General features: G+C 40.0%; 1 protein-coding gene across 1 annotated transcript in view; it reads left to right on the top strand.

The window, feature by feature from the left end:
- The window catches only part of PRKCH (protein kinase C eta), a 229640-nt gene that overhangs the window by 95265 nt on the left and 108514 nt on the right, over window positions 1-25861 (top strand). The window contains exons 3-4 of the mRNA XM_055304119.1: window positions 21443-21593; window positions 24071-24105. Coding sequence (XP_055160094.1) covers window positions 21443-21593; window positions 24071-24105 — 186 coding nt within the window. The remainder of the gene's footprint in view (window positions 1-21442; window positions 21594-24070; window positions 24106-25861) is intronic.

Genomic DNA, 25861 nt, shown 5'->3' with positions numbered 1-25861 from the left:
TAGAGCAGAAGTTTTCAAACTTATTTTTAAGCAACAAAATACTTCCCCCCACCCCAAATGAAATTGACAGAATCTAAATACTGCAGCGTTTCTTAACCAGCAGGATTGACCTTTTGGGTTGGATAACTTTTGTCATGGGGGCTGTGCTGTGTGTTGTAGGATGTTTAGCAGCATCCCTAATCTCTACACTCTAGGTGCTACTAGCAAACCTCACCCCACCTCAGTTGCAACAATGGAAAATGTCTCCAGACATTGCCAAATGTAGGTAGGTGCAAAATCACACCTGGTTAAGGACCAGTTCAGTACAAAAAATAAAACTGTTTTTTTAAGAAGAAAGAACTAATGTTTTAGAAGTGAGATTGAACTCCACTAGAACTCTGTGCAGGGTTCCTGGCCTTTACTGTTTGAGGAACTGGTGTGGAGTTCTGACCTACTGTCATCCCAGAGGGGTAGGTTGTCATTTGTAAGCCTACTTATAAACAATGCAAAAAAAACCCCTAAAATTAGACAAATCCACAGGTATTTTGAATCTAAATATACACTGAACGGTTTTGTACATGTATGTAGGTATGCTTTGTTGGTGTACTTGGATGTTAGACTAAGGGAAGAGAGATGTTTGGGTGCTGTCCACCTAACTCCTGGGATTTAGCTACTGTAGTTTGTCCTGTTTTGTCAGACACACGAGCTGAAGGCTTGTGGCTGTCAGCCCAGTGATGGAGCTCACCATTGCTATGTGAACCCTAGCTTCCATGAGACTCAGCACAACTGGCTTTGCTCATGGAGGGCTGGAAACATGGGCTAGTGCTTGCAGCCTCTTCCACCCAGATTCCAGCTGAATCCGTTTGGACCATAGTTGTTTTAAAGTCATTGGATGGATTTTTACCTGTCTGCCCTTTGTACTTAGAGAGTAAAGTGTGCTTCTGTATACACACATGTGTGAATGACTTTACCTCTCCTTGGAGAAGAAGCCCCATGTGGTCTCCTCTCCCTTGCCACTCTCAGCATCGGTTGGGGTGGGGGTGTTTCTGGGTGCTTGGCACGTGCCGCTCCTATATTTTGCTCATGAGTCCGGGCGGATGAAGGTGTTATGGAAGCCTGTCCCACAGGCAGACTCTGTACCCCAGGTATGTGGGTGTCAGTTAGTATAAAGAACAATACCGCTCAGTGAGTCACTCTGACCTGTGGGAAGATGTGTGGCTCAGGCAGGGAGGGAGAGAACTGGCTGCCTGGAGGGCTTAGCTTTCATCTGTCCAGCAAACTCACTCTCACCTCATGAGCTGGAGTCTAGTATTAAATTGGTGGAGAGCTTGTACCTAACTTGAGGACCTACCCCTTGTCCTAACAATCTGTTTCGTTGCCTGCAATGGTCTCTTTCACTTAGAAAAATGTTTCATTTTCCCCAAAGATCACGTGATCACTACAGTTAGCCTTGGGAACACAGGAGTGAACAGCACCCATTTTATCTAAATGTCCATCTGTAGATTTCCAACCCTTCTGAAAAACCCATTACCAGCAAAGCTTCAGGAGTCCTACAGAGGTGTAAGAGCCTGTTGCAACACCCCTCCATCCTCTTCCTCTCTCTTGTCACTGCCTCCATGGATTGGAGGATGGGAGCTCAGGAGGACAACTTGGGTTTGAACTAGGGTAAGCAACTGGAGACCTCCTGCAACATTCTCTGGCTTGTGATGGAGAAGCTTGCTGTAAGAATATTTGGAAAAAGAAATTCTACTCTTTGCTCGTGTTAAATCAGTTTGACTGACTTCAATCTCTGGTGTGGACTAATTTTTAGTAGACAATATCTGTAGGTGGTTTTAGGAGGGACCCAGGGACATAGTTGGTGTGTTTTGAAAAGGGAATAGCTTCCCAGGATGCTGTATCTTTCCTCCATCCCATGCCCCAGTGCCCTAATAAGTGGCTGCTTTTCCTGATCTCTGCCCTTTTGTCACCTTTTATCATCAAAATATGCAACCAGTTTTAGGGATATGAAAACTAAATACTATAAGGTTAATAGGTTTCATAGCTAGAACTTGTGGAAGATATTTTTACCCTTATCATGCATACATCATTCTTATGTGTCTTCTCCATGTAATCACGATGAAGCAGCTCTGTGGCCTAGGTTTCTCTTGGTCTTCTCTTGAGAGAACTTAGGGAATCTTGTAACATTGCTCCTCTATATGAAACCTTCCAGTGCCTTTCTATGATCTGTGAAGGTCACTCTCCTTCCCATGTAGGTTTGTTTTTTTTTTTTTTAAATTTTTATTTATTTATGATAGAGAGAGAGAGAGAGAGGCAGAGACACAGGCAGAGGGAGAAGCAGGCTCCATGCACCGGGAGCCTGATGTGGGATTCGATCCCGGGTCTCCAGGATCGCGCCCTGGGCCAAAGGCAGGCGCTAAACCGCTGCGCCACCCAGGGATCCTCCCATGTAGGTTTGACATTAACCTTTTAAATCTCCTCTCCTACTAGTCATTCATAACTCACTGTGGCTTAGCAGTACTAAACTACTCATAGGTACCTGAATCTGGCAAGCTCTTTATACTTCTGTTAACTTCTTCATGTGAGCATGATTTAATCCATTCACTAATTTATTGCTACTTATATACTGGGCACTGGGGATTCATTCCTGCTGCACCCCTAGTTCACAGTCTAAATAGGTAAATGTGAGTCTATGTGATAAGACTTTTGATGTTGGTGCTGGGGATACTATTAGGAGAACAGTCAAACCCTGACTTGAATAAGGGTCAATAAGGCAAGTCCTGAAGTCCTTTTAGTTGGGAGTAGGGTGAGAGAGTAAGGAAGGAACAGGAAGGCAGAGATTAGGGCAGGCATGGACCCCAGGACCAGCCAGGGATGGATGAGTGTGATAAGGTTTTGGTTGGTGCAGGACTAGCTGCAGGTGTGCCAGTATGCCCTGTGGCCTGAAGGCAGCCACATGAATGTTTTTTAAGTAGGAGCGTGGCTGAGTGCGAATGACTCAAAAAGACTTCCCCTGGGTATTTCTTCTGCTTCTCCAGTACCCTGGTACACTGCCACTCAGGCTGTAGTTTCAGTTCAGCCATCACCTCTGAATGCACTCCTGATTCCTCAGCACCAGCCAGACTCCCTCCTCTGGCCTTATAGCACCATAGACATATGGACTAGAGAGAAGGCAACTATTGCTTTTGTATTTTAACTATTTATGTGCCCTTCCTGCTAGGGTACTGGTTCTTAGTGCTTAAAATGCAGATTCTTGGTCCCCACTCCAGATATTCTGATTTAATTTAGAATAGTGCCTGCCAAAAATATTTAATAAGAATGAAGTTGCCCAAATTTATGTATATAGTGTTGGAGCTTATAGTAATGCTCAAAAATTATTCTGAGGCCAGGCCACTACAACACAGCTGTCCTGAGGATATGGCCTTTGAGAAGCAGACAGTCCCATTGAACCATTGCATCCTAGACACTCAGAAATGGGAACCAGGGATCTTTGACTTGCATTTTATAATTTTCAGTTGCGTATGAGTGTAATCTGCAAGGATATCACTAATGGGTGTTAGACGTTCATTATGAGAGATCCTGGGAGGATATAAAACTACAAAATCTCACACTAAGAAATTCATTCTACTTGAGATAGAGGGGAAAAGTACCCAGGCAATTGAATAATTATGCAAGATTGTGAAGGTTACGTGTGGTGCTGCAGATGGAGGAGCATTAGAACCTCTTCTTTTCCTAATGAAGAAGGAAAAGAGAGGCCGCCTGCAGGAGGAGTCTGCACGCAGCTTCTGGTGAGGAAGTACTTTTTTGAGGATTGGGTATAGGAAGACAAGAAGTCATTCCTGGTAAGCGAAGTGACGCGGTCAGAGTCTGGCAGGAGGAAGAGCACTGAGTAGATAGGTCTGTGTTGAAGGGGTGGTAAGCCTGGAAGGGGATGTTGGTCCGGGCTCGAAAGGGCCTTCAGCAAAAGGCTGGGCTTATGATGAGATTGGGAATAAGTGGCTGTGTGCTTCTTGGTCTCAGGCAACTTCAGCTCTACTGTCCTTGTCCCCAACTCCATCCACCTTCTTAACCAAAGGTATGGCTTTCTGCATCTAGGGTAATAAGTACATACTCCTTTTTGTGGAGAGTGTGGATCACACACTTGAGTTCCAGGTCAGTGGAAGGCAGATCAAGATGCATCCTGGGACAGTTTCACTTGGCTTTTTCACAGGGAGGAATGTATTCATGTCCCTGCCTGTTTGGAGCACGTGTGCCCTACATAGCCCGCCAAGCTGTCACAGTCTCTGTTATGCAATGCTTTTGCCACTGCCTTCAATGAAAATATTAAAAAAAAAAATCAGAGCTGTGATTTCCTTCTTTATTAATAAAAAACCCAGTGCTCAAGCCACCAGAGACAGGATCTAGAATAAAGCTTTCTGTTGGTGCTGACCCTGGTCATTCCTGAAGCCAGGTTGCTAGCTCTTTCACATGCCTGGGCAAACAGCCTTGCTAAGAATGTTCTCATCAAAGGTGTCTCTTCTTAATAACCCTTTGATCCAGGGTAATTCCTTTATCGTCTTAGATGGTAATTTTGCCCCAAGGAAGTCCAAGAGGCCTCCCGTAAAGACTTGTTTTGTTTAGAGTTCACCGCAAAGACTGGAAAAAGAAAGTTGCCTGTTCCTATGATTTATATAGTTTTCAGTAGAAAGCTAGAGCCTATAAAAATAGATTTTCAGTTCAGTCTTTTACCTCTACTTAGAAGATGAAGTTAAAGTACCCATTCTTGTGTTCACAGAGGAACTCTCTCCTACAACTAGAAGAAAACGTGGAGAGTTTTGTTTGAGGAAATTCGACTCTTTCATCTCTCATGAGTTATTACTTCAGGAATGCAGTTTACCAAAGCGGATTAGGGACAGTTTGTAATGCGGAAATGTGGGCACCCACAGGTTCAGAGACAAGGCTCTCCTCTCTAAATCCCCGCCTTGTCACCAGTCTACACCAGATGCTGAGAGTTACCAAGCCTGTTTATTCTCTCATTCGAGGCCACAACTATTTGTTGTAGGCTCTTACCAAAATAGGTCACTTGAGAATTGATCCACTTTATGTCTACAAATCAAGCATTAACCTGGCAGGTCAACACCCAAAATGCTTCACTTGTGTTAGTGGGACCGCTTGTTTTGGGAAAAGTGAAAATTTCTGTGTCATTGATTAAAGAAAACATTCCTCACTGGTCTGATTCTGAGATTCAATTATTGCCTATAAACATTAAAAAAAAAGTTGTTTTTCTAGCTAGTCTGTTCCCCAAATATCTCTTTAAAATCCCTCTTTTTCAAAGAGGAGGTGAATGAAACTTTCAATAACAGTAGTTTTCCCTTTTTTGCACAGATGGTTGAAAGAATTCTGAATGCCATTGTTTACAACTCCCCCTCCTTATCTCCTGTTGCATGTTCAAGGTCAAAGGTTAAAAGTAGTTCTTGACGGAAGCAAAATTAAAGCAAGAGGGAATCATCTCTTAATTGTTATAGGGAAGTCCTAAAGTTTTACGTTCAATTTTCAGTCAATGTGGAGAAGAGGGGGAACATGAAAAGCTGCATTCCTCACCGATCAAGTGAAAGCAGCTATCTTCTCATCCAGTACAAATAGGAAACAAAAAGTAGACTTCGAAGCCCAGAAAGAGCATTGAGGCTCTTTACGCCCATTTCCTCAGTTACTATGTCACATTAGGGAACTAATTTGTAAGCTTTGGGCAACAACTCAAATAGAAACCTATAGAACTGAGTCTGCACTGTTTTTCAAGGGCAAATGCTGAAGGTTGATAAATGCTTTACAGGTAGAAGGCATGCCTGTATTCACTGTTTTTAATCTTGTGATCAAAGGTGGATTTCAGGATTTTTTTTAATCTGTACAACAGCTAAGGATACTACTATCAAATGAAGGTGAGCAGCCACACCCATTGTTGATGGTCTCAGAGCCTTGGGGAATCCTGGAATAATGTGTCCCTGTGGATCTTGGCATAGTTGACTGATTGTAATGGCACTTGCTAAAACCAAATGTATTTCACTTAAAAAAGAACTTGACAGTGATGTTAACCAAGACCCACTCTAGAGAGGCCAGAAAAGAATATCTCTGTGGTATGTGCTAGGAATTATAAATGGAAATGAAGTAGAATCAGAGTAATTTGGATTATTTTATTAAAATTTTATAATATTGAAATTTAATTGGATTATCTTACTCAGCTAAAGATGGTATAAAAAGCTTGGCAAAAATATGATTTTCTATGCTTGTTGGCCAGAAAAATACTATATGTATGGAATTTTAAAACATAAGTTTTGTTATTTCTTGACACCTACCTCTCCTTCCCCACCAGTATGTATATATAAAAGGTAAAAATGAACCATAACCTTTCTGAAACTTTCTTTGTATTCTTCAGTTTGGACACAGTCTTGGTGAGAGTTTTCAGGTGAATCCCATGGAATGAATAGTAGAGGAATATGTTTCTTTTCTTAATAGTAAACAACAGTTGCTAGCTTCTTTCCAAAAATGAACAGCTATTATCAGAAAGTTATGGTACAAATGGAAGACAACTTTAAAAAAATGGGCAAAGAATTTGAACAGATATTTTTTTAAAAAAAGAAATATTTATGGCGAATAAGCTCATGAAAACATGCTTAACATTTTTAGGCAGTAGAAAAATGCAAATTTAAACCACAATAGGATACCACTAGAGTGGCTAAAATTGAAAAGACTGACCACACTAAATGTTCATGAGACCATGGAACACTGGAACTTTTCATGTTATTGGTAGGAATGCAAAATGGTACTACCACTTTGAAAACTGGTCTAAGATCCTAATGAGCAAATAAGGATCTTAGAATGCTTTCTCTCTACTCACCTTCCTCCTGGTTTATATATAGTTGGTTGATATTTTAGATGTCTTTATTTTCTTTTGAAGCTCCATTAACTAGATATGATTATTTATTTCATTGTTTGTTTACATTTACATTAGGTAAATGTAAACATTTACCTAAATGTTTATCTTTTTTTTTTTTTTTAAACACATCATTTTCTTCTGTTTCTCAGACCTTCCTTAGAGGATCATTTTCCTACCCTTCAAAGTATATGTTTTAAGGGGTGCCTGGGTAGCTCAGTCTATTGAGTGTCAGCCTTTGGCTCAGATCATGATCCCAGGGGCCTGGCATCCAGCCCCATACTCGACTCCTTGCCCAGCAGGGACTCTGCTTCTCTTTCCCCTCTGCCCGTCCCACCCCAACCCCCACCCTACTCCTGCTCATGCTCTCTCTCTCAAATAAATACAATCTTAAAAAAAAAAAGAGTAAATACTTTATTTTTGTTTCTTTTTTTGTTTTTGTTTTTATTTTTATTTATTCTTTTTTTAGTAAATACTTTAAAAGCATATTTAGTGAAGGCATTTGGTGGTGAGCTATCTCAATTTTCTGAAATATCTTTCTTTTGCCCTCATTCTTAAAACCTATTTTCAGTACTAACATAGACTCTTAAGAATTAGAAAAAAACTTCACTGTGCATTTAGCTCAGCTTTTTCCATTTCCACAGAAGGCCCGCCACTAGGCATAGACAGAATACGTGACTGAACCAGGGTCCTTGCTTCTAGCAATATAAAGTATGATTTTTTGGCCTGATACTGGAGATGCCCACTCTCCTGCCCATGTTTTGTCCACTCCAGGGTCCCCATCATCTATCTGTCCTGTTACTCAGTAGGAACCCTTTGTGTTAGAGAAATTGGTTTTCTTTTTTTTAAAGATTTTATTTATTCATGAGAAAACACAGAGAGAGGCAGAGACACAGGCAGAGGGAGAAGCAGGCTCCATGCAGGGAGCCCGATGTGGGACTTGATCCTGGGACTCCGGGATCACGCCCTGAGTCAAAGGCAGGCGCCAAACCGCTGAGCCACCAGGGATCCCCCAGAAAGTGGTTTTCTTGTTGCTTCCCAACACCCATATACCTGGGCCTATGGCATTATTTTCAGATAGAATGTTCTCTTCTAACCTCTCTACTTCATTTGGTCTGATATCTATTCCACCATCAAGGCCTAAATTAAATGCCATCTCTGCCATGGAGCTTTCCCTGACAACCCCAACCCTCAGGTATCTTTTCTTGTCCTTTCTTCCTCTAACACTTATAGATAGCACTTAGCCTTGGTGCCTTTCATCTCTGTGTAGCTTGTTTCTCCTATTAGAATGTAAATCCATCTAGATCAGTGGCCTCTAAACTTTTTGATCATGCAGGGGTCCGCAAACAATATAGTTGAACATGCACTCCAAATATATGTATGCTTTCATATAAATGTAATATATATGTAGTACTGTGTACATTATAATTACTATGAAGTATCACAGAATTGAAATGAAGAGTATGAGAAACAAACAAATGGGAGTTCCAGTAGTTTCTCCCTGGACCCCAGCATAGCATTCAAGAATCTTCTTGGAGCACTCTTACCCCTTTTCTGTGGTGTTATTGGCTCTGATAAATAGTAGACATTTGGTAAAGGTTTGATGATGTTGAGGTAGCTTCTAGGTGTTAGAGTGACCAGGTCAGGAGATGAATATTAGGAGTTTCTTGAACCGTATATTGTTTTAACTCTGGACATTGGTACATATGGTTTCCTCTTCTTGCAACATTTTTCCCAACTCACCTCTTCTTCACTTGTTCCGAAAGTTATAGCTTTATTCTGCTTCTTAAGAGCGGCCATCTCTGATTTCCCCACATCTGGGTAAGACTCCTCCTGCCCATCTATTCTCCCATGGAAATTTGTACTAATGCATAGTAACAGCTGTTTATAATCTTTCTCCAACATTAGACTTTCAGTTGAAGACATTACCATATCCTGTTCACCATTGTACCCCTAATTCCCATTGCAATGTCTGGCACTTAATAAGTGTTGGAGACCTGTTGGTTGAATAAGAGTTTGCTGGAGAAGGAAGGAAGAGTTTTGAGTGTCCTTAGAGCCTACATGGGGACTGAAGACAATATTATTGCAAAAGATGGCCTGCTATATAATGGCCAAAGTGAAATAGAATGCCTTGTCCCAAAGTGATTTGTGAATTAATGACAGCTGAGGGTTGAGAGCTCTGTTCTTTAATATTTTGTGGGGGCCCTAGCAGTTTGTTGAGCTGTTTTGTGTTTAAACTGTACATTTACTAGATTATGGTAAGCCTCTGCATTCAAACTAGAATATGCAGACTTCTGTTGGTGTGGTGTGTTGAGCTGGTACTAATACCCCAGGGTTGGAGGCATTTGTCATACTTTAGTCAACCATTTGAAGTATTTTTACATACATCTCTGGTTTTCCTAGGAAAATATGAACTCCTACTCACAATATAGGCTGGGTTATTCATGGTAGTCAAGAAAGAACCCTTTGAATGGATTTTTAGGAAAGAGAATCCTTCTTTGTCCTTGACTAGTAGAATGTTTTCTTTCTAGTAGCACAGGGATCATAAAGGACAGATTCATTGCTAATCAAAAAATGTACTTTCATCAGAGATTTCTATCTCTGTCAATACCAAGTCTTTGTTTACACTGTTTAAAAAAAAAACCCCAAGTTTAATTTCTTCATCTCTTTTCAGTTTTATTTTGTTCCTAATTTAAGGCATAATGTAATTGTCAAAAAGCAAACAAACAGAAAACCCAACCTAGTAGCCAAGATATAAATTCTAAATTGCCAGCTGCTGAAAGGAAGTGACCATATAAGTGACATTTGATTAAAGCAGCTGTCTCCTTGCCTTTTTTTTTTTTAAACTATCATAAATGCTGGCTGAGGTTCAAAGCCCTGGTGTTAATGCTATTTAAAAAAATACACACACACACACACACACACACACACATATATATATATAAAGATTTTATTTATTTATGAGAGACACACAGAGAGATGCAGAGGGAGAAGCAGGCTCCCCGTGGGGAACCCGATGCAGGACTCAATCCCAGGACCCTGGGATCACACCTGAGCCAAAGGCAGATACTCAACCACTGAGCCACCCAGGTGCCCCAGCCCTGGTGTTAATGTTGCAGGAAATTTTGTTTTGTGATAAAGATGTTTTACCTTCGGCACTAGGTTTGGAATTAGGCTGCTTATAACAAGCAGTGGTGCAATGGTTTTAAAAATCATGTTGAGTCAGCAGCACGAGGGAGGCAGCATTGCTCTCATTCCAGCCATGTAGTTGGAGAAGGAAATGATGAGGCATCATATTCCTCATGGCTAATATCCTGCAAGGTTTTTCTGAAATCATAAAATCAGAAGTTGGTAGCCTAGAAGAGACCTCAGAAGTCTACTCGTGGAAAAGAGGGGGAAAAAATTGAAAGGGAAATGGAATAAGCCAAGCTATGGGGCAGGGTTCTTTTTAGTCCTCAGCAGGAAACACATGTTTATCTGGAAAAGATTTTGGATGGACAGGTTGTTTGTGTAAGAATTTTTTTGTGTGAGGAAGGAAGATCAACCTGAGCTTAGAGGCAGGGCAGGGATGGGGGTGGAGAAATCAGTCCCTGAGCCTCAAGTGAATGAGAAAATCACAGAGGTTTCAACCAGGAAACCCAACTTTTATGGGGATGATATGCTAATACTATCAGCTTACTTTTAAGCCAGTCGGCATGTTCATTTTCCTTTTTATAATATAGGATGACTAAATGGTAACTCTAGTATTAATTGCTATAAAAACAATTAGTAACTTTTAAAAATTATGTACAGCTATGTCCACACTACAACCTGCATGCGGATATTTGTAGCAGCTTTATCCATAACTGCCAAAACTTAGAAGCAGCCAAGGTGTCCTTCAGTAGGTGAAGGGAAAAATAAGCTGTGGTACATCCAGATGGTGGAATATTATTCAGTGCTAGGAAGAAATGAGCTATCACACCATGGAATGATAGCTCATGGCAGAGCCTTAAATGAATGCCGTTAAGTGAAAGAAGCCAATCCGAGAAGGCTATATACTGTCTGATTCCTGCTATGTGGCATTCTGGAAAAGGAAAACTATAAATAAATTAAAAGACAGCAAAAGGATCCATGTTACCACAGGTGGTGGTAGAAGAGGGTGGGGGGACAAACAGGTAGAGCACAGACAATTCTTAGGACAGTGAAAATACTCTGCATGATATTATAATGATGTATACATGTTATTACATATCTGTTTGCATTCAATATACAACATTGGGGGTGGAACCTTAAGGAGCGCCTAGGTGGCTCAGTTGGTTAAGCATCTGCCTTTGGCTCAGGTCATGATCCCAGGGTCCTGGGATGGAGCCCCGCGTCAGGCTACTTGATTGGCAGGGAGCCTGCTTCTTCCTCTGCCTCTGCCTGTCGCTCCCCTTGCTTGTGCTTCCTGTCAAATAAATAAATCTTAAAAAAAAAAAAAAAAAAGGCACGAACCCTAAGGTAAACTATAAACTTTGGGTGATTATGTGATGTATCATCATAGGTTTATCCTTGTTCAGAAAGGTGCCATTCTAGTGAGTGATGTTGATAGTAGGGAAGGCTATGCTTGTGTGGCATCCAGGAGCATTGGGTTCCCCGCGGGGAGCCTGCTTCTCCCTCTGCCTGTCTCTCTGTGTCTCTCATGCTCTCATGAATAAATAAAATATAAAAAAAAGATATGAGACGATGTTTTGGGTGAAAAGTATTGGCAAAATAGCACATAGAGTATGCCATCACTTATTGTGTGTCTTTTTTTTTTAAGATTTTATTTATTCATGAGAGAAACAGACAGGCAGAGACATAGGCAGAGGGAGAAGCAGGCTCCCTGCGGGGAACCCGATGCAGGACTCAATCCCAGGACCCTGGGATGATGCCCTGAGCCGAAGGCAGACACTCAACCACTGAACCACCCAGGCATCCCACTTATTGTATGCCTAAATGGTGTGTATATGTGGCATGGTCACCAAAATACTTAATGATTTTTTTTGTACAATGAGATTTAAGATGATTTTTAAGAGAAAGTTTTTTCTTTATAGTTTTCTGTACCATTTGCATTTTTTATAGTGATCATATATTATCTTACAAAAGCAACAAAAGAGCAAAAGATACATTTCACATATTGCTCTTTGCACATTATGGCTTCATTGTCTTCTTACATTAAGCTCAAAAAAGGTCCTTAGAGGAACAGGAAATACCATGGGTGAGACATTGTTCCCCAGTTAAATTTAGTAATGAAGGATAAAAGAAAAATCGCCAGATAATTGGAAAATGCTTATATTTTAAAGCACATACAACCAAGACACTTAATCTAATTTAAGCTTGGAGTTGAAGGTAATGCCATTTTTGAGGTATTTTCCAGATAGGAGAACAGTGAGAGGCATAATGAGGACCTACCTCTGTATAATCCAATCCAAATCTGATGAAACCTGGTGGTGATGAACCACTCAGTAATGTTTAACTTTCATTTTAAAAACTGAAGAATGAAGAAGTGGCCGTTAGAATTCTGTTTATGGATGAAATCAATGTGAGTGAAGGAAATGAAGTATTTCCAGAATCACAGCAACGGGGTAGGAATTCATACCATTTTTGCAGAAAGGAATTGCAGGATTCTTGCATTTGATAATAGGGAGCAAGAGGGAATTTCTGTCATTAAATTATGTATGCATGAAGGAGTAGGCACAATAATAGTTGAAAATTATTATTATAGAATTTTCTATTTATACTTTATTCTGCAAAGAATTTTAGAGTACCTTTTTAGGAAGTATTTATGGCACCAAACTATAAATAAGAAAGCAGGACCAGAGTAAGTATAAATTCATTCTAGGACAGACACTGTGGATGTCCTCCATATTTCTTCTCAGGGCACAAAGAAAAGCTGGAAATTCTAAAGAATTAATGCCCCCTGCCCCTGAATCAGCCATCAACCAATGACAGATGGCAGCTGGAGAATAACTATTCCAGTTTTTCTGCCCCTTGAGGATGTTTCATCAATTCCTTGAGATCACTGAAGAAGCCCAGTCATGTGGTAGGATGAAAGGGAAGAGGAGATGTGATGGTTTCCTGGATGTTGGGTCAGGGTTGTTGACATTGGTGTCTACTGAACAGATTTAATAGAGGAGTGTAAGATCTGCTGGCTTCTTGATGAAAGGACTCCTTGTCCTCCCAGGTTGACAACAGGGAGGACTACCACCTGGGAGAAGTGGCTAGACTTTGTATCCCCAGGTCTTATGTCCCAGGATTCACGTTTCTCTAGGGATTCTCACTTTTCACTAGGCCCTCTGTCTACCATGGTAGCCTCTTTAATGCACTCTTCAAGGCAGAGCTCAGGTCTACTTGGAGCATGTAAACCAGGCTTACTGGCAGAAACTGAAGTATATGTAGAATAATATGCACTAGATGACTTCCCTTACAAGGGATGTTGAACACATCTGCGTACCTTCATGATTGGGCTTACTCCTAGCCTACCTCAGTCTGTCTCTGTAAAACTTTCTAGACAGATTATTCCTGGGGTCTCAAGTCCAGATGCCAGAGAGTGAGGACCAAAGGGAAAGAGTCTGTCTCCCACCTAACTAAGGTCCCACTGAAAGTCATTTTGTTGCCTGAAGATTTGACTTTCTCTCAGATATTGGACAGTGAGAACACAATCCTTTGGGGGAAAATCCACCCTCTTACTTTACTATGGTCCAACTAGGACAACTACTGTAATTTCCATTCAGGAGATTTACGTAGACTATAGCAGGGGAGCTCCCTCCCTGCAGGGTATGACATGATCCCTCCTGTATTTCATATGCATAACTGGATGGATTGCATAGGGGAGGAACCTTATGCAGAGAGCCTAGTTGGGAAACTAGTACATAGTCTAGATGAGAAGAAGAAGGTAGCATGAACTATCTCCAGTGAATATGGGAGGGACAGATCTAGTCAGATCATAATAGGTTTAGTAGAACTTGACGGTTGATTGGTTGTGGGTGGAGAAAAAGGATCTGAAAACATCTTTAGTTTTTTTCTGGGTGACTCCAAGGATAGTAATACTATTATCTAAGAAAGAGTGGGTTGAAGAGGCAGGGAGGAGGGCTCAGCCTACAAACGTCAATTTAAGGTTATTTGCGGATATCTTGGAGAGCTGCTGAGAAGCTACTTAGAAATGTTTAGTATCTTTTTATGTGTAGTTAGAAGCCAGAACTAGAACTGCTGATTTGGAAGCCTTCAGTACATAGGCAATTGTTAGAAATCAAGAGAACATAGGAGGCCTCTGAGGAGATGAATGAGCATCCAGAAAGACCAGAATGGCGTGCAAAGAGTGTTGGGACACATACAAGTTTAAAGGTTGGGTGAGAGAAGAGAGCTGGTGAAGAGGATTTTGGAGGAAATTGTAGAGTGAGAGGAGACAGATGCTATTGGAGCTGAGGTACTTCTCTCCAAGTATTGGAAAGGGGAGAGTTTGTACTTTGGTGGTACTCCTGTTTAACAGAGGTGAAGAGGGTGAACATATGATGGGAGACAGTGCCCTCTCCTTGTGACAGTGGAGTGAAAGGCCTTCTCCATTGCTCTTGATGAAGCTTTGGGCACATCTAGGAGCTTAGTTCTGATCACCTTTCTGCTGACAGAGGAGTCTGGGATGATGGGTAAGAATGTGCTCAGCTTTTACAGTGCTGTGAGCCATGAGGGCCACTCAAGAGAGTCAGTCTAGGAACAAATGATTTTTCTCTCTTCCTCTTGCCAATGATAGCCATCCACATGATGCATGATGGAAGGTGTTTATGCAGGCTGAGCTTCCTCAGAGGGAGCCAAACCCTGAGAAACACCTGTGCATGGTACCTGTAGAGTCAGGTCTCCTCATGCACTGAGTCTAATCACTCTCTGTGAATTTAAAAATAGCTATGAGTCATGTGGTATGCACTTTTCAAAAACAGAAGATTCTGTACTACTCAGTGTTATTTGGGGGCTTTTGCATGCAATTTTTAAAATGCTAACACCTTTTTTTTGTAGCCTTTGTCACTGGTGCTGGCATAAAGTCCTGGAACCTTCTCTCCATCCTGTGTCTCAAATTCTCCTTCCTCTTTTCCAAACAACTGCTAAGCTCAGTCCCTTTATAAAGTCATTCTTAATTCATCAGAGGACTAGATACACAACTGCTGTGATTCTCTCTTCACTCAACACCCTCTAAATTCTCTCACCCACTGGTGGTGTGTACTTATCGTAAAGACTCATTGAGTTCTGTATTTGCGTAACCCATGTCCTAATCTCTCTTTGTTTATATCCTTATTGTCTCAGACAGGAATCATCTAATGTTAAATTCTTCTGCATTATTCTTCGTGCACAGAGTTTTGTGAGCAGATAGTTGCCTATTCAGTGTGTTTGAGGGTATTAAGCAAGATTCTCTCGCGACCTTATCTTGTTACCTTTCAGTATATATTTTGGAGAGATAAACAACATAATACTTTCTGGGTTTTTTTTTTTTTTCTTGACTAGTAGCTTGCTTAGCTCTAAGGTCTTCCTGTTTGTTTTTCTCCCAGTTCTTCCCTCCCATGCGCACAAACGATAAAACAAATATCTCAGGAAGAAGGAAAAAAAGACGTGGGAGAGCATTGCTCCATGTTCCACAATAGTAAACAGAGTCTGGTGACCCCACTTTTATCAGTAGCTGCTTGACCTCACCTAACCTTCCTGTTAGCTTCTGTTTCCTCCCCAGAAAATGTATTACTTTCCAGGGATTCCAGGAGACCTGATGTTCATAAAGGACACAGTAGTGTGAGGTTACCCATGAGGCCCTGGGATAACACCAAGAGTGGAGGATTTCTAGTGGTAGTTCTGACTCTAACTGGTTAGGTCAAACACCTTGGGCACGGTGTTTAAGGGAATGGTTCCTTAAGTATTGATTTCTAGGCAATTAGGTGATTAAATTAAATCCTTTCTGTTCTTTGATCTCCATGGTAGTATGGAGGAAGAGCTTTCACAATTATGTAACACTTGCTACCTGTCAGGTGCTTTTCTAATTATATTACACTTATTAACTCAGGGAGTCATTAAGGTGGCCCTTTGAGGAAGGTTCTCTTGTGCTTCCTGTTCTACAAAGGAGGAAATGGAGACATAGGAGAGTCAACAGTTTGCCCAATATCACCTAGCTTGGAAGGCAGGAAGCAGAATTCCTTCCCAGGCTCCTGCATCCTCAACTACCACCCAGTCCAGCCTGTTGCATAGAAAGGCCATACAGCTTCCTCAGCTTGGCCCCTTGCAGACACGCCATGGATCTTTGTAAACTGCTGTGCCCCGGCTGTGAAGCAAATTCAGCTTAACAAAGTTGACTCGTATTTTTACACCGAATCAAAGTTATTCCCTTTATGCCTTTTATATTCTGAAAATACCTACTTAATTTTGAATATTAAAAGGTACCATGCCGTAGACTTTCAGTCTCCTATTTAATTTGGTTGCTATCATTTGAAAATTAGGAGACATGATCTCTGCTTTCAGTAGTACTTTAAAATCACTGGTTTCTACAGCTGGAATAGAAAACCTTAGCTTCAGGTAGATAGAACAAAAGACTAAAGAGGATGAAGCACTTACTGTTTTGAGATAAAGTTAAGGCAGCTTTACAGAGACTTCAGAGAGATGCCCCTCTCCCACAAGGCCTCAGGTTCACCACATGCAGTCCAGTAGGACTTTTGGCAGTGAAAATGAACCCTGGAGTGGTTTCGTGGCTCCCAGTCATTTGTGCCTTCAAAAGTTCTAAAGAGTGTGTGGGATGACAATCAGATTTTATGAAATAGAATTTTATTTCAAAAGAGTTCATGTTTGTTGTATTTGGCCTAATTATTCTCCACTCCATGGATGGGATGGCTTGTCAAAACTCACTCTGGTGAGACAGAGCAGGTCTCCAGGCCTGCCCACCTCTGAGCCTGGAATGTGAATTTCCCTGCTAGGCACTGAGCCAGCTTCCTATTTACTTAAAGGCACTGAGCATCTCAGGAGGAAAACAGAAGTTGTGATGCAAGTTTTGGCTGCAAAGCACGTTAAGGTTGCCTAACGTGTTTGAAAAAAAAAAAAAAAACACATGTGATCTGGAAAATTTCTCCAAGCTTGGGTTGGTTTAAGGTACAAAAGGATTAAATAGTCTTCTTCTTTTTTTTTTGTTTTTTGTTTTTTTTAAGTGCTTTTAACTCAGTCCTAAGGAAACTGAGTCCTAAGGAAAAAGGAGACAGTGCAAACAGCGAGGAAGCCCCCTCCCTGTGTGCTCTGATTATAAAGTGCAGGTCAAGTCTGTACCTGGGCAGAGTGCAATCTGAGAGCTCTTTTTTCCTGCCTGGGGTACTTATCAAGAGAATGTGACAGTGAAAGTCATTTGAAGCCATGGCACCCCTAGCCCCTGTTTTCTTAACCAAACAGCTTTCAAATTCCCAGGTGTGTATGAATGTGTTTTTGTGCTTTTTAAACAAAAAGAGGCCCCTGAGGAAAAGAATACAGAAGAGGGAAGAGGAAAGTTTAGTTAAAATGACCACATAGGAGGGGCTTCTGAGACATCTGGGATATAGAGGTGAACTCGTTCCCAGTGCTATGAGATTAGGAAAAGATTGAGGTGCAGTCCCAGATTGCTTTGGGAAGAAGGAGAGAGGTATTTCACCTTGATTTAGGATTTGGGGGATGCCACTTAGGTTCTGAGACAGATAGGATAAGTTTAAGTTAACTAGTCAGAGGGGAGAAAAAGAGGATAGAGCATTCCAGGAGGGGTGGAAGGCAGGAACAAAGGCATTAAGGGATGACCACCACAGTGGATAGCTGCAAGTAGTTTCTTTCTAAGTCCTTCAGGCTAGAAGGAATCACCTGGAAAATTCATCGGTCCTGTTATTACTATGGCAAGAGCTGTTGGGGGCAGGCGGGGCGGGGGGGGGGGGGCGGGCAGGATTCAATTCAAGAAATATTAAAAATACAAGTGAGCTGACCTTTTAACCACTTCATAGTATTAAGGGTTTAAAAAAGTAAATTCTTGATAATTAGACCCCTGGGGAAATTTAATTTGCATCTAGATGTGATAAGTGTTTAGTAATTCAATACAGATTTTGCACTGGCCAGTATTGAGCTAGGTCTCAGGCTGGTGATAACATATGCTAGATATAATGTGATCATTAGGCCAAATTTTATCATCTGCCCAGCAAAGGAAAATTAAAATCTGATCTTTTTGTTATTACTAAATGGCTTCTGGAAATAATGCAGAAGAGAGCTGTATAAGAGAGTGACTTATGTTCATGTGTGATCCTTATCCAGGATTTTAAGAAATTCAGGAATATTGATTATGATGCTATCCCCATAGGACTGAGAACAGTGATATAAGTATCTTCTTGAGACAGATGGGAAACCTGATAATGAAATAATTAGGCTAATTGCCAAAGGTTTTACACATACACATCCCCAAATAAGAACTGAAGCAGGTAGAATTTTAACTGTGCCAGAGCCTCTGAAAGTATTGGTGTCTTAACCAAATTCATTTTCTCTATTTCTGCATTTCATTCTTTGAGGTTTCTGATGTAAACCCTAATTTTTACTGTTAAGTAGAAAGTAGCAGTTGATATCTCTATACCATATATTCTTCCTAGCATTTTTATAGAAAAAACAATCCTAGAAGTTGAATTGCTGAATTAAAAAAAATGTACATTTACAGCTTTGACAGGTATTGTCAAATTGGTCTCAAAATATATATATTCTTGAAATAGCTGCATGTGTTAAATGCTACCATGGGCTCCGTTCTGTTGCTGAATGCTTTCATTGCAATACCTCTTTCAGTCTTTGGAAAAACCTATGAGAAAAACATTACCTGGTTTTATGGATGGGAAGACTGAGGCTTTGCAGGGTAGACACAGCCAGAAGATGGCAGAGCAGGACTGGAGCCCAGTTAAACTCCTACCAGCAGAGGGGAGGTGCCTATTTCCCCATTCCCTTGTAAGCATAGGCACATTAGCAATCCTTATAAACATCTACCGATTTAAGTGAAATGTCATTTACCTCCTGATTTTTATATGTCCGTCTTTGATAGGATTGGACATCTGGTATGTTTATTGTCTGTCTGCATTTATAGTTTTATAAATTGCCTGTTCACTTCCTCTGCCCCATTTTTACTAGTTTGTTCATCCCTTTTTATTATTAATTTCTACATACTATAAATAGTAACCCTTTGTCATATTTTGCAAATCCCTTTCCCCCCGTTTGTTGTGTTTAACTTTCTGGCTTAACACACTGGTTTCTGTGTCTTTTGCCAAATAGAACTTTAAATTCCTTAAATTGGGGGTACCTGCGTGGCTTAGTGGTTGAGTGTCTGCCTTCAGCTCAGGGAGTGATCTCGGGGGTTCCAGGATTGAGTCCCACATCAGGCTCCCTGCATGGAGCCTGCTTCTACCTCTGCTTCTGCCTCTGCCTGTGTTTCTCATGAAAAATAAATACAGTATTTAAAAAAATCTACAAACATTAAAAAAATAAATTCCTTAAATTGCAGGTTTGTGAGTCTTCTAAGCTTTAGAGTATTGTTACCCTTATCCCATCCTAGGAGTATATATTTTTTCCCTTATTTTTCCATAACTTCCTCCTTAACATTTACCTGAGGTTATTTTGGTATAAGGAGTGAGATAAAGATATTTTCTAAAAGGCTAACTAGTTGTCTAAACGCTATTCATAATCTCTCATTTCCCATTAATTTGAACTATGTTCTCTTTAAGAAAAATTGATTCCTAGTTTTGGACTTTTCTTGAGGTGGTAGCATGCTGTTTTAGTCGCTGTAACTTTGTTTTATCATGTAGGACAAGTCTTCCCTCATTAGAATTTTTGGACGGTTTTTAAATATCTATGGTTTCGGGGATCCCTGGGTGGCTCAACGGTTTGGCGCCTGCCTTTGGCCCAGGGCGTGATCCTGGAGTTCCGGGATCGAGTCCCGCATCGGGCTCCTGGCATGGAGCCTGCTTCTCTTTCTGCTTGTGTCTCTGCCTCTCTCTCTCTCTCTATGTCTATCATGAATGAATGAATGAATAAATAAATCTTAAAAAAAATCATGACCAGGTGCACACTAAGTATTTTATTTCTTTTTTTATTTTTGAAGATTTTATTTATTTATTTGAGGGAGAAAGGGGGCTGGAGCACAGAGAGAATGGGAGAAGCACACTCCCCACTGAGCAGAGAGCCCAATGCAGGGCTTGATCCCAGGATCCTCAGATCATGACCTGAGCCAAAGGCAGACATTTAACCAACTGAGCCACCCAGGTGCACAATATTTAATTTCTTTAAAAAAGCATATATATTAATATGTCACTTAAAAATTTATTGTTTTGCTACTTGATTTGCTTTGTAATCATATATATATGTATGTGTGTGTGTGTATTTATTTATTTTAAGATTATAAAGCTTTACTCTGAGAAGGGATCTATAAGTTTCACTAGGCTAAGGAGTCCATGACATGAAAAATGATTACTAACCCCCGATTTATTTTTTCTGATATATCTTCAGATATATCCATTATATCTTTTAGTCCTAGGATTGTATCACATAGTTCCCTTCAAAAAACAGGGCGCTTCTTTGCTTCTCTATTCTGAAACAGGTTTAAATGTTAATATCATCTTGTTTTTAAAGGCTGCAAATAATTTACCCATGAAACCATCTGGGCCTGGCTGATTTTCAAGAGGCGGTCCATAGAAAATCATACCAATTTTTTTTCTAAATAAATCCACCTGTTTGGTTTATGTAGCTCTTATTCAGTTAGTTTGGGTCATTTGTGTTTTCACAGAAATCTATTTCTTCCAGGTTTTGAAATTTATTAGCAGATTATTTTTGTGTTACTCCTTAAGTTTTCTTTGCATTGAAGTGATTAATTGAAAAGCTTTATTGAAGAAGTAATCTTTTATTAATCACAAATCTCTGCACACATTGCAAAAGTTCTAGTATAATTATGTGGAAGAAATAATTTACTGTTTTTAGATGGGGCGCAGTTTTGATTCTTCAAACTAGGAGCCACTATTTCTAAAAATGTGAAGTTGGAAAAGGAACTTTGCCCCAAGTCCGGGTTAATTTCTACCCATTCCGGACATGGTGTTGGGGACTGATGCTTTGGGCCAGTACCCTCACTGTGCTGCTGCTGTTCCCTCCTTCTATTTGTGAGGATGGCAGAATGAAAGGCGAATAATGAGAAATCTGTGTTACCTACTGGTATTTATAGCCAGTCAATGGCCCCGAGGCCCCACACAGCTGGATAGGAGCTAGAAGACCAGGTTGATATCTCATACTGGAACATTAGAACCCTGGGGAACCTATGGTCTGTGCCAGAGCCACTGGTCCAAGATAGCCAGGTATAATTAAGCAGTCGGTAATCTCAGGGTTCACTTAGGTCCGACCCTTACAAATTAAGAGTCCTAAGGTCCCTAGGAAGCATGATGATGTTCTGGGGTATTTTGCATCTTCAATAAAGAAGAAACAATGTGGAGAGTATTTGAGCTATTATGCTTTCTTATACATCAGATACAGCTAGATTCATTTGCACATTAATCTTTTTTCCTCTCTTTTAATGTACAGCCACTCTCCAGAGAGACCGAATCTTCAAACATTTTACCAGGAAGCGCCAAAGGGCTATGCGAAGGCGAGTCCACCAGATCAATGGACACAAGTTTATGGCCACTTACCTGAGGCAACCCACCTACTGCTCTCACTGCAGGGAGTTTATCTGGTATGAGGTTCCCTGGCTTCTCTCTTCCTAGGAGCTTCTTTCTATAATCAAGGCCTCCTCTGGTTGTGTGTAGTTTCATAGGAAGCATGATTATGAAGAATTGTTTTAGGATCGGATTTTTGCTTTTTATTCTAATATATTGATCCAGCAATATTAATTCCCAATAAAAAAGAATCTAAATTTACAGATCCAAGTTTTAGATGTTATTTTTTCTTCCAATCATTTGGGGAAAGGTGCTAATGAATCATTAACTGGTTAAGAGGCACTAATTAGGGAGACTAATCAATCAGTATATAGATAATAAATTGGATAATCAGCCACTGAGTAAGAGAGAAAAAAACAACAGTATTGCTTTTAAAAAAGTATGACTTGTGTGATAGGTTACAGAAATTAATTATTGTAAGTACAGTGAGCATACAGTGTATGTGGCCAAAGGCAATAACTTATAGTGATTGCATACTATAATCCTTGGTATTAAGGAATTGCAATAATTAACAGTTGAGAAATTCTAGATAAATTGGGGCAATATCTTACTATACGTGTGACTGAAGCTTAAGCCTCAGTGGCAAATCTATACTGTAAAATAAATTTATTAATTGCTATCATCATTTAGAGCCAACATTAAACACATTTATTTGGAAAGGGAAGAAGGAAACGATCCCTTACACATATCCAAAAATGTACCCATACATGTCCATCTCTGAAGGAGAAAAGACATATGAGTATCTATAGCATAAAAGGAAATCCTTGTTTTTGTTGCAAACTTTAGTCATTTTGTTTAAGTCAAAAGCACTTGGTTCAGAGTAAATTTTTTTGAGTTATCAATCAATGAGTTTGTGGTTTGGTTGTGTGTGTGTGTGTGTGTGTGTGTGTGATTACTTTGGTTTAAAAGTACCTGCTACCTTTTAGCAGTCAGAGTCCAGGCTTAGTGTTTCTGGCATTTTACATTAATAATAGAGTCTTGTCTAAACCAAAGACCTTAAACTGGCTGTTGATATGATGCCTACAAATGTGCCATCACAATTCTAGTCTTCAGAAAGAAACAGTTCCTGCTGTGATAATTGAACAAATCAAAAGTGCTGGCCACTTTGAGCCCATTTTCCACTCTTGTGGGATCTGTATTCTCTAGTTAGGTGTTGTCCACCTCTCTCCTTGTGGTTTTCCTGACCTCAAAGGTCTGCCACTCTTCATTTCATGTCACATCATTCTGCCTCCCTCCTTTCTGTGACTTGCCTACCCTTGTGGGCATTTGTGGTGACAACCTGGGACCTCAACTAACGTTCTCAGTGGAAACTTTTTTTTTTTTTTATAATTTCACTAAATTTTTTTCCACCAAGAAAACATTAACTCCCACTCAACTAGCCTTCGCTTGCACATTCTCTCTTTCTTTCTCACTCACACACATATACCCATATACACAGGCACACACACAATATAATATTAATGTATGTTACATATATATGGTTAAGACTGTATACTCTGGCATTCAGTCTCATCACCAACTAAATGTGTGAACCTAGATAAGGTATATAATCCATCAATATTTCCTTATTTGTAAAATAAAGATAATTTTTTGCTTACATTATGAATTTTTATATAGATCTTAAAATGCTAGGTGCCATTCTAAGCATTTTACATTATCACCTATTTCTTTCTTCATGACAACCCTATGAAGTAGGTACTGAGGTCATTACTGCCCTTCATAGATGAAGAAACTATGGTTCAAAGGAATTAATGATGTGTCCCAAATCATGCCTAGGCCATTTGGTTTCAGAGTCTGTGCTGTGAGCCTTCCTGTTATGCCTGCTACCTCTCATGACTTTTGCGAGGATTAAATGAGATGCTATATGTCAGCAATGTGGCTTGGTTCCTGGCACATCTCCAGGCTTAATAAACTATGGTCTGTGTTAAATGAGAATGGGGATAATGTCATCACTGCCCAGAGAATATCCTACGGGAGAGACCAAGATGACAGCTGTGGGCCTGACGGGCATCTTGTGGCAGCACTTCTGTGCCTCACCCCTTGTTGAACTCTAAGGGCTGATGGGGGCACAAAGAAGAGGGAGGGAGCCTCAGGCCAGGCAGCTTCTGTAGGCTCAGCTGTTTATTTCACAACCTGTGGATCTTTATGAGTATGTGAGTGCAAATGTCAAAGGTGGAGTGATCCTTCAGGCTGAGGCTCAGTCACAAGACCAGATGAGGACATGGGGTTTGCCATAGAGGGAGGTGGGTGGAATGAGGATCGCCAATATCCACCTGTGTATATCACTGGAGCATTCTGGTCATCAGGTGACTTCCTCTGTCTTTGTGGTAACAAGGGCTCAGAAAGCACCTCATCTTTGCTTCTTCTCTGAAATTATGCTTTTCATAAAGGAGCAAAGGATGGCATGCATTTGTTTTCCTTAAGTACTATGACTACGGGAGGATTATGGCTGAAATAGACTGATGATGACTTTTTTCTCTGTTGTCTTGAACAGGGGAGTATTCGGGAAACAGGGTTATCAATGTCAAGGTAAGAAAACATTTTAAAAACTATGTTTAATCTTGTTCCTATGTTAAAAACTGATTATACTAAGAGGAGACAGATACATTTCATTAATATTGTGATAAATAACTCTGCAGGTCAAATGAGATCCCTATAGAATTGCAACTTTTTAGTGTGGTTTAAATTTTGGCTACGTTTTAGATAGCATAGAAGGAATATTTTTATTTCTAAAGCTGAGATACCTAATAAAGTTTGTTTAAAGTTTTGCCTCTGCAATAACATGAAAACACTGAAAGGTAATGCCATATTGTGAGCAGTACCCTTAAATCTTGAAGCTAAATTTTTGTCTTTTACAACCCTGTTAATAGGGGTGAGAAGTGGCACAGTGTTGTCTCTTAACCTACATAGGGAATAGAAGCTATTATCCCACTTGCTTTTTGATTTTCTAATTTTAAAAAATGTGAGAAATGTTCAAAGTTAATATGTTAATAATCTTGTAAGTTATTATGCATTAAATTTATTTTGATTTTCACAATTCTAAGATAAAACCAATTTACTAGTGTTCCAAATGGGAGGAGTTAAAGAAGGCTCTTACTCATATTTAGCCAGACTGGGTTGGTTTGTCTTTTATTTGGACTACCTTTGTTGTTGGATTGAGCATCATCACACAATACATAGGGTACCTATCTTCTTGATTTGCACTCTACAGATGATTGGTAAAATAGCACTACCTATCCTGGAGTGGTAGCCTCCATGTCAGTAAGGAAATCCTGCCTTCTCTTCTGGAGAAGGTGAGGTAAGAACATTCTTTCCTTTAGAATGGTATAGGACATACTCTTGGATATAATTTTCACTTTAACAAGTATGAGCAATTCTATTGGGTTCTTAAATTTAGAAAAAATAGAATATATAATCAATATGACTTTCATTGACTTTATGCTATTAATCTTAGTCCCAAATGAGAACATAGTTCACATATAAGAATTGATATTACTTTGTGGTCCCTCTCCAGCACAGGGACATGTCCTGCAGTCAACTCTGATCTGTCTTATGCTTTTAGTGCCAGGATATTTGATGGACTGATTCTCAGTGGGCCACTTGTTGTTGAAAGAACAGGAAAGAATGTTGATCAGGAGATATGAAGACCCCAATATGTTCACATCTTGTTAAGGGACATAAAACCAAATACTTGGTTTGAGAAGGGTATACCATGCTAACACTAATCAATAGACAAGGCTGACTTCAGAACGAAGAGGCATTATGTAATGATAAAGGGGCCCGTTCTTCAAGAAGACCTAATAATCCCTAACATGTAGGCACCTAACAATAGAGAGTCAAAATACGTGAGGCAAAAACTGATAGAACTGTGAGGATATATAGACAAATCTTTTGTTACAGTTGGAGACTTTAATATCTCAGTAGCTGATAGGTCCAGCAGGCAGAAAATCTGTAAGGATATCACAGTTTGATTAAATTGACATTTATAGACTACCTCACCTAACAATAGCAGAATACTCATTGTTCTCAAGCTCACAAGGAATATTTATCAATATAGACCATATTCTGGCCCATGATATAAGCCTTAACAAATTTAAAAGAATAGAAGTCATAAAGGAATAGAATCCTAAAACGTTTCTTTTCAGACCACAGTGGAATTAAAGTACACGTGAATCACAGAAAGATAGCTGGAAAGCCCCCCAAATATTTAGAGATTAAACAACACATTTGAAATAACACAAGGATAAAAGAAGACTCAAGAAAAAATAATAAATGTTTCAAACCA

This window comes from Nyctereutes procyonoides, unplaced genomic scaffold (assembly GCF_905146905.1).
Source record: "Nyctereutes procyonoides isolate TBG_1078 unplaced genomic scaffold, NYPRO_anot_genome, whole genome shotgun sequence".
Classification (NCBI taxonomy): Eukaryota; Metazoa; Chordata; class Mammalia; order Carnivora; family Canidae; genus Nyctereutes; species Nyctereutes procyonoides.
This window is presented reverse-complemented; position numbering and strand designations above follow the sequence as displayed.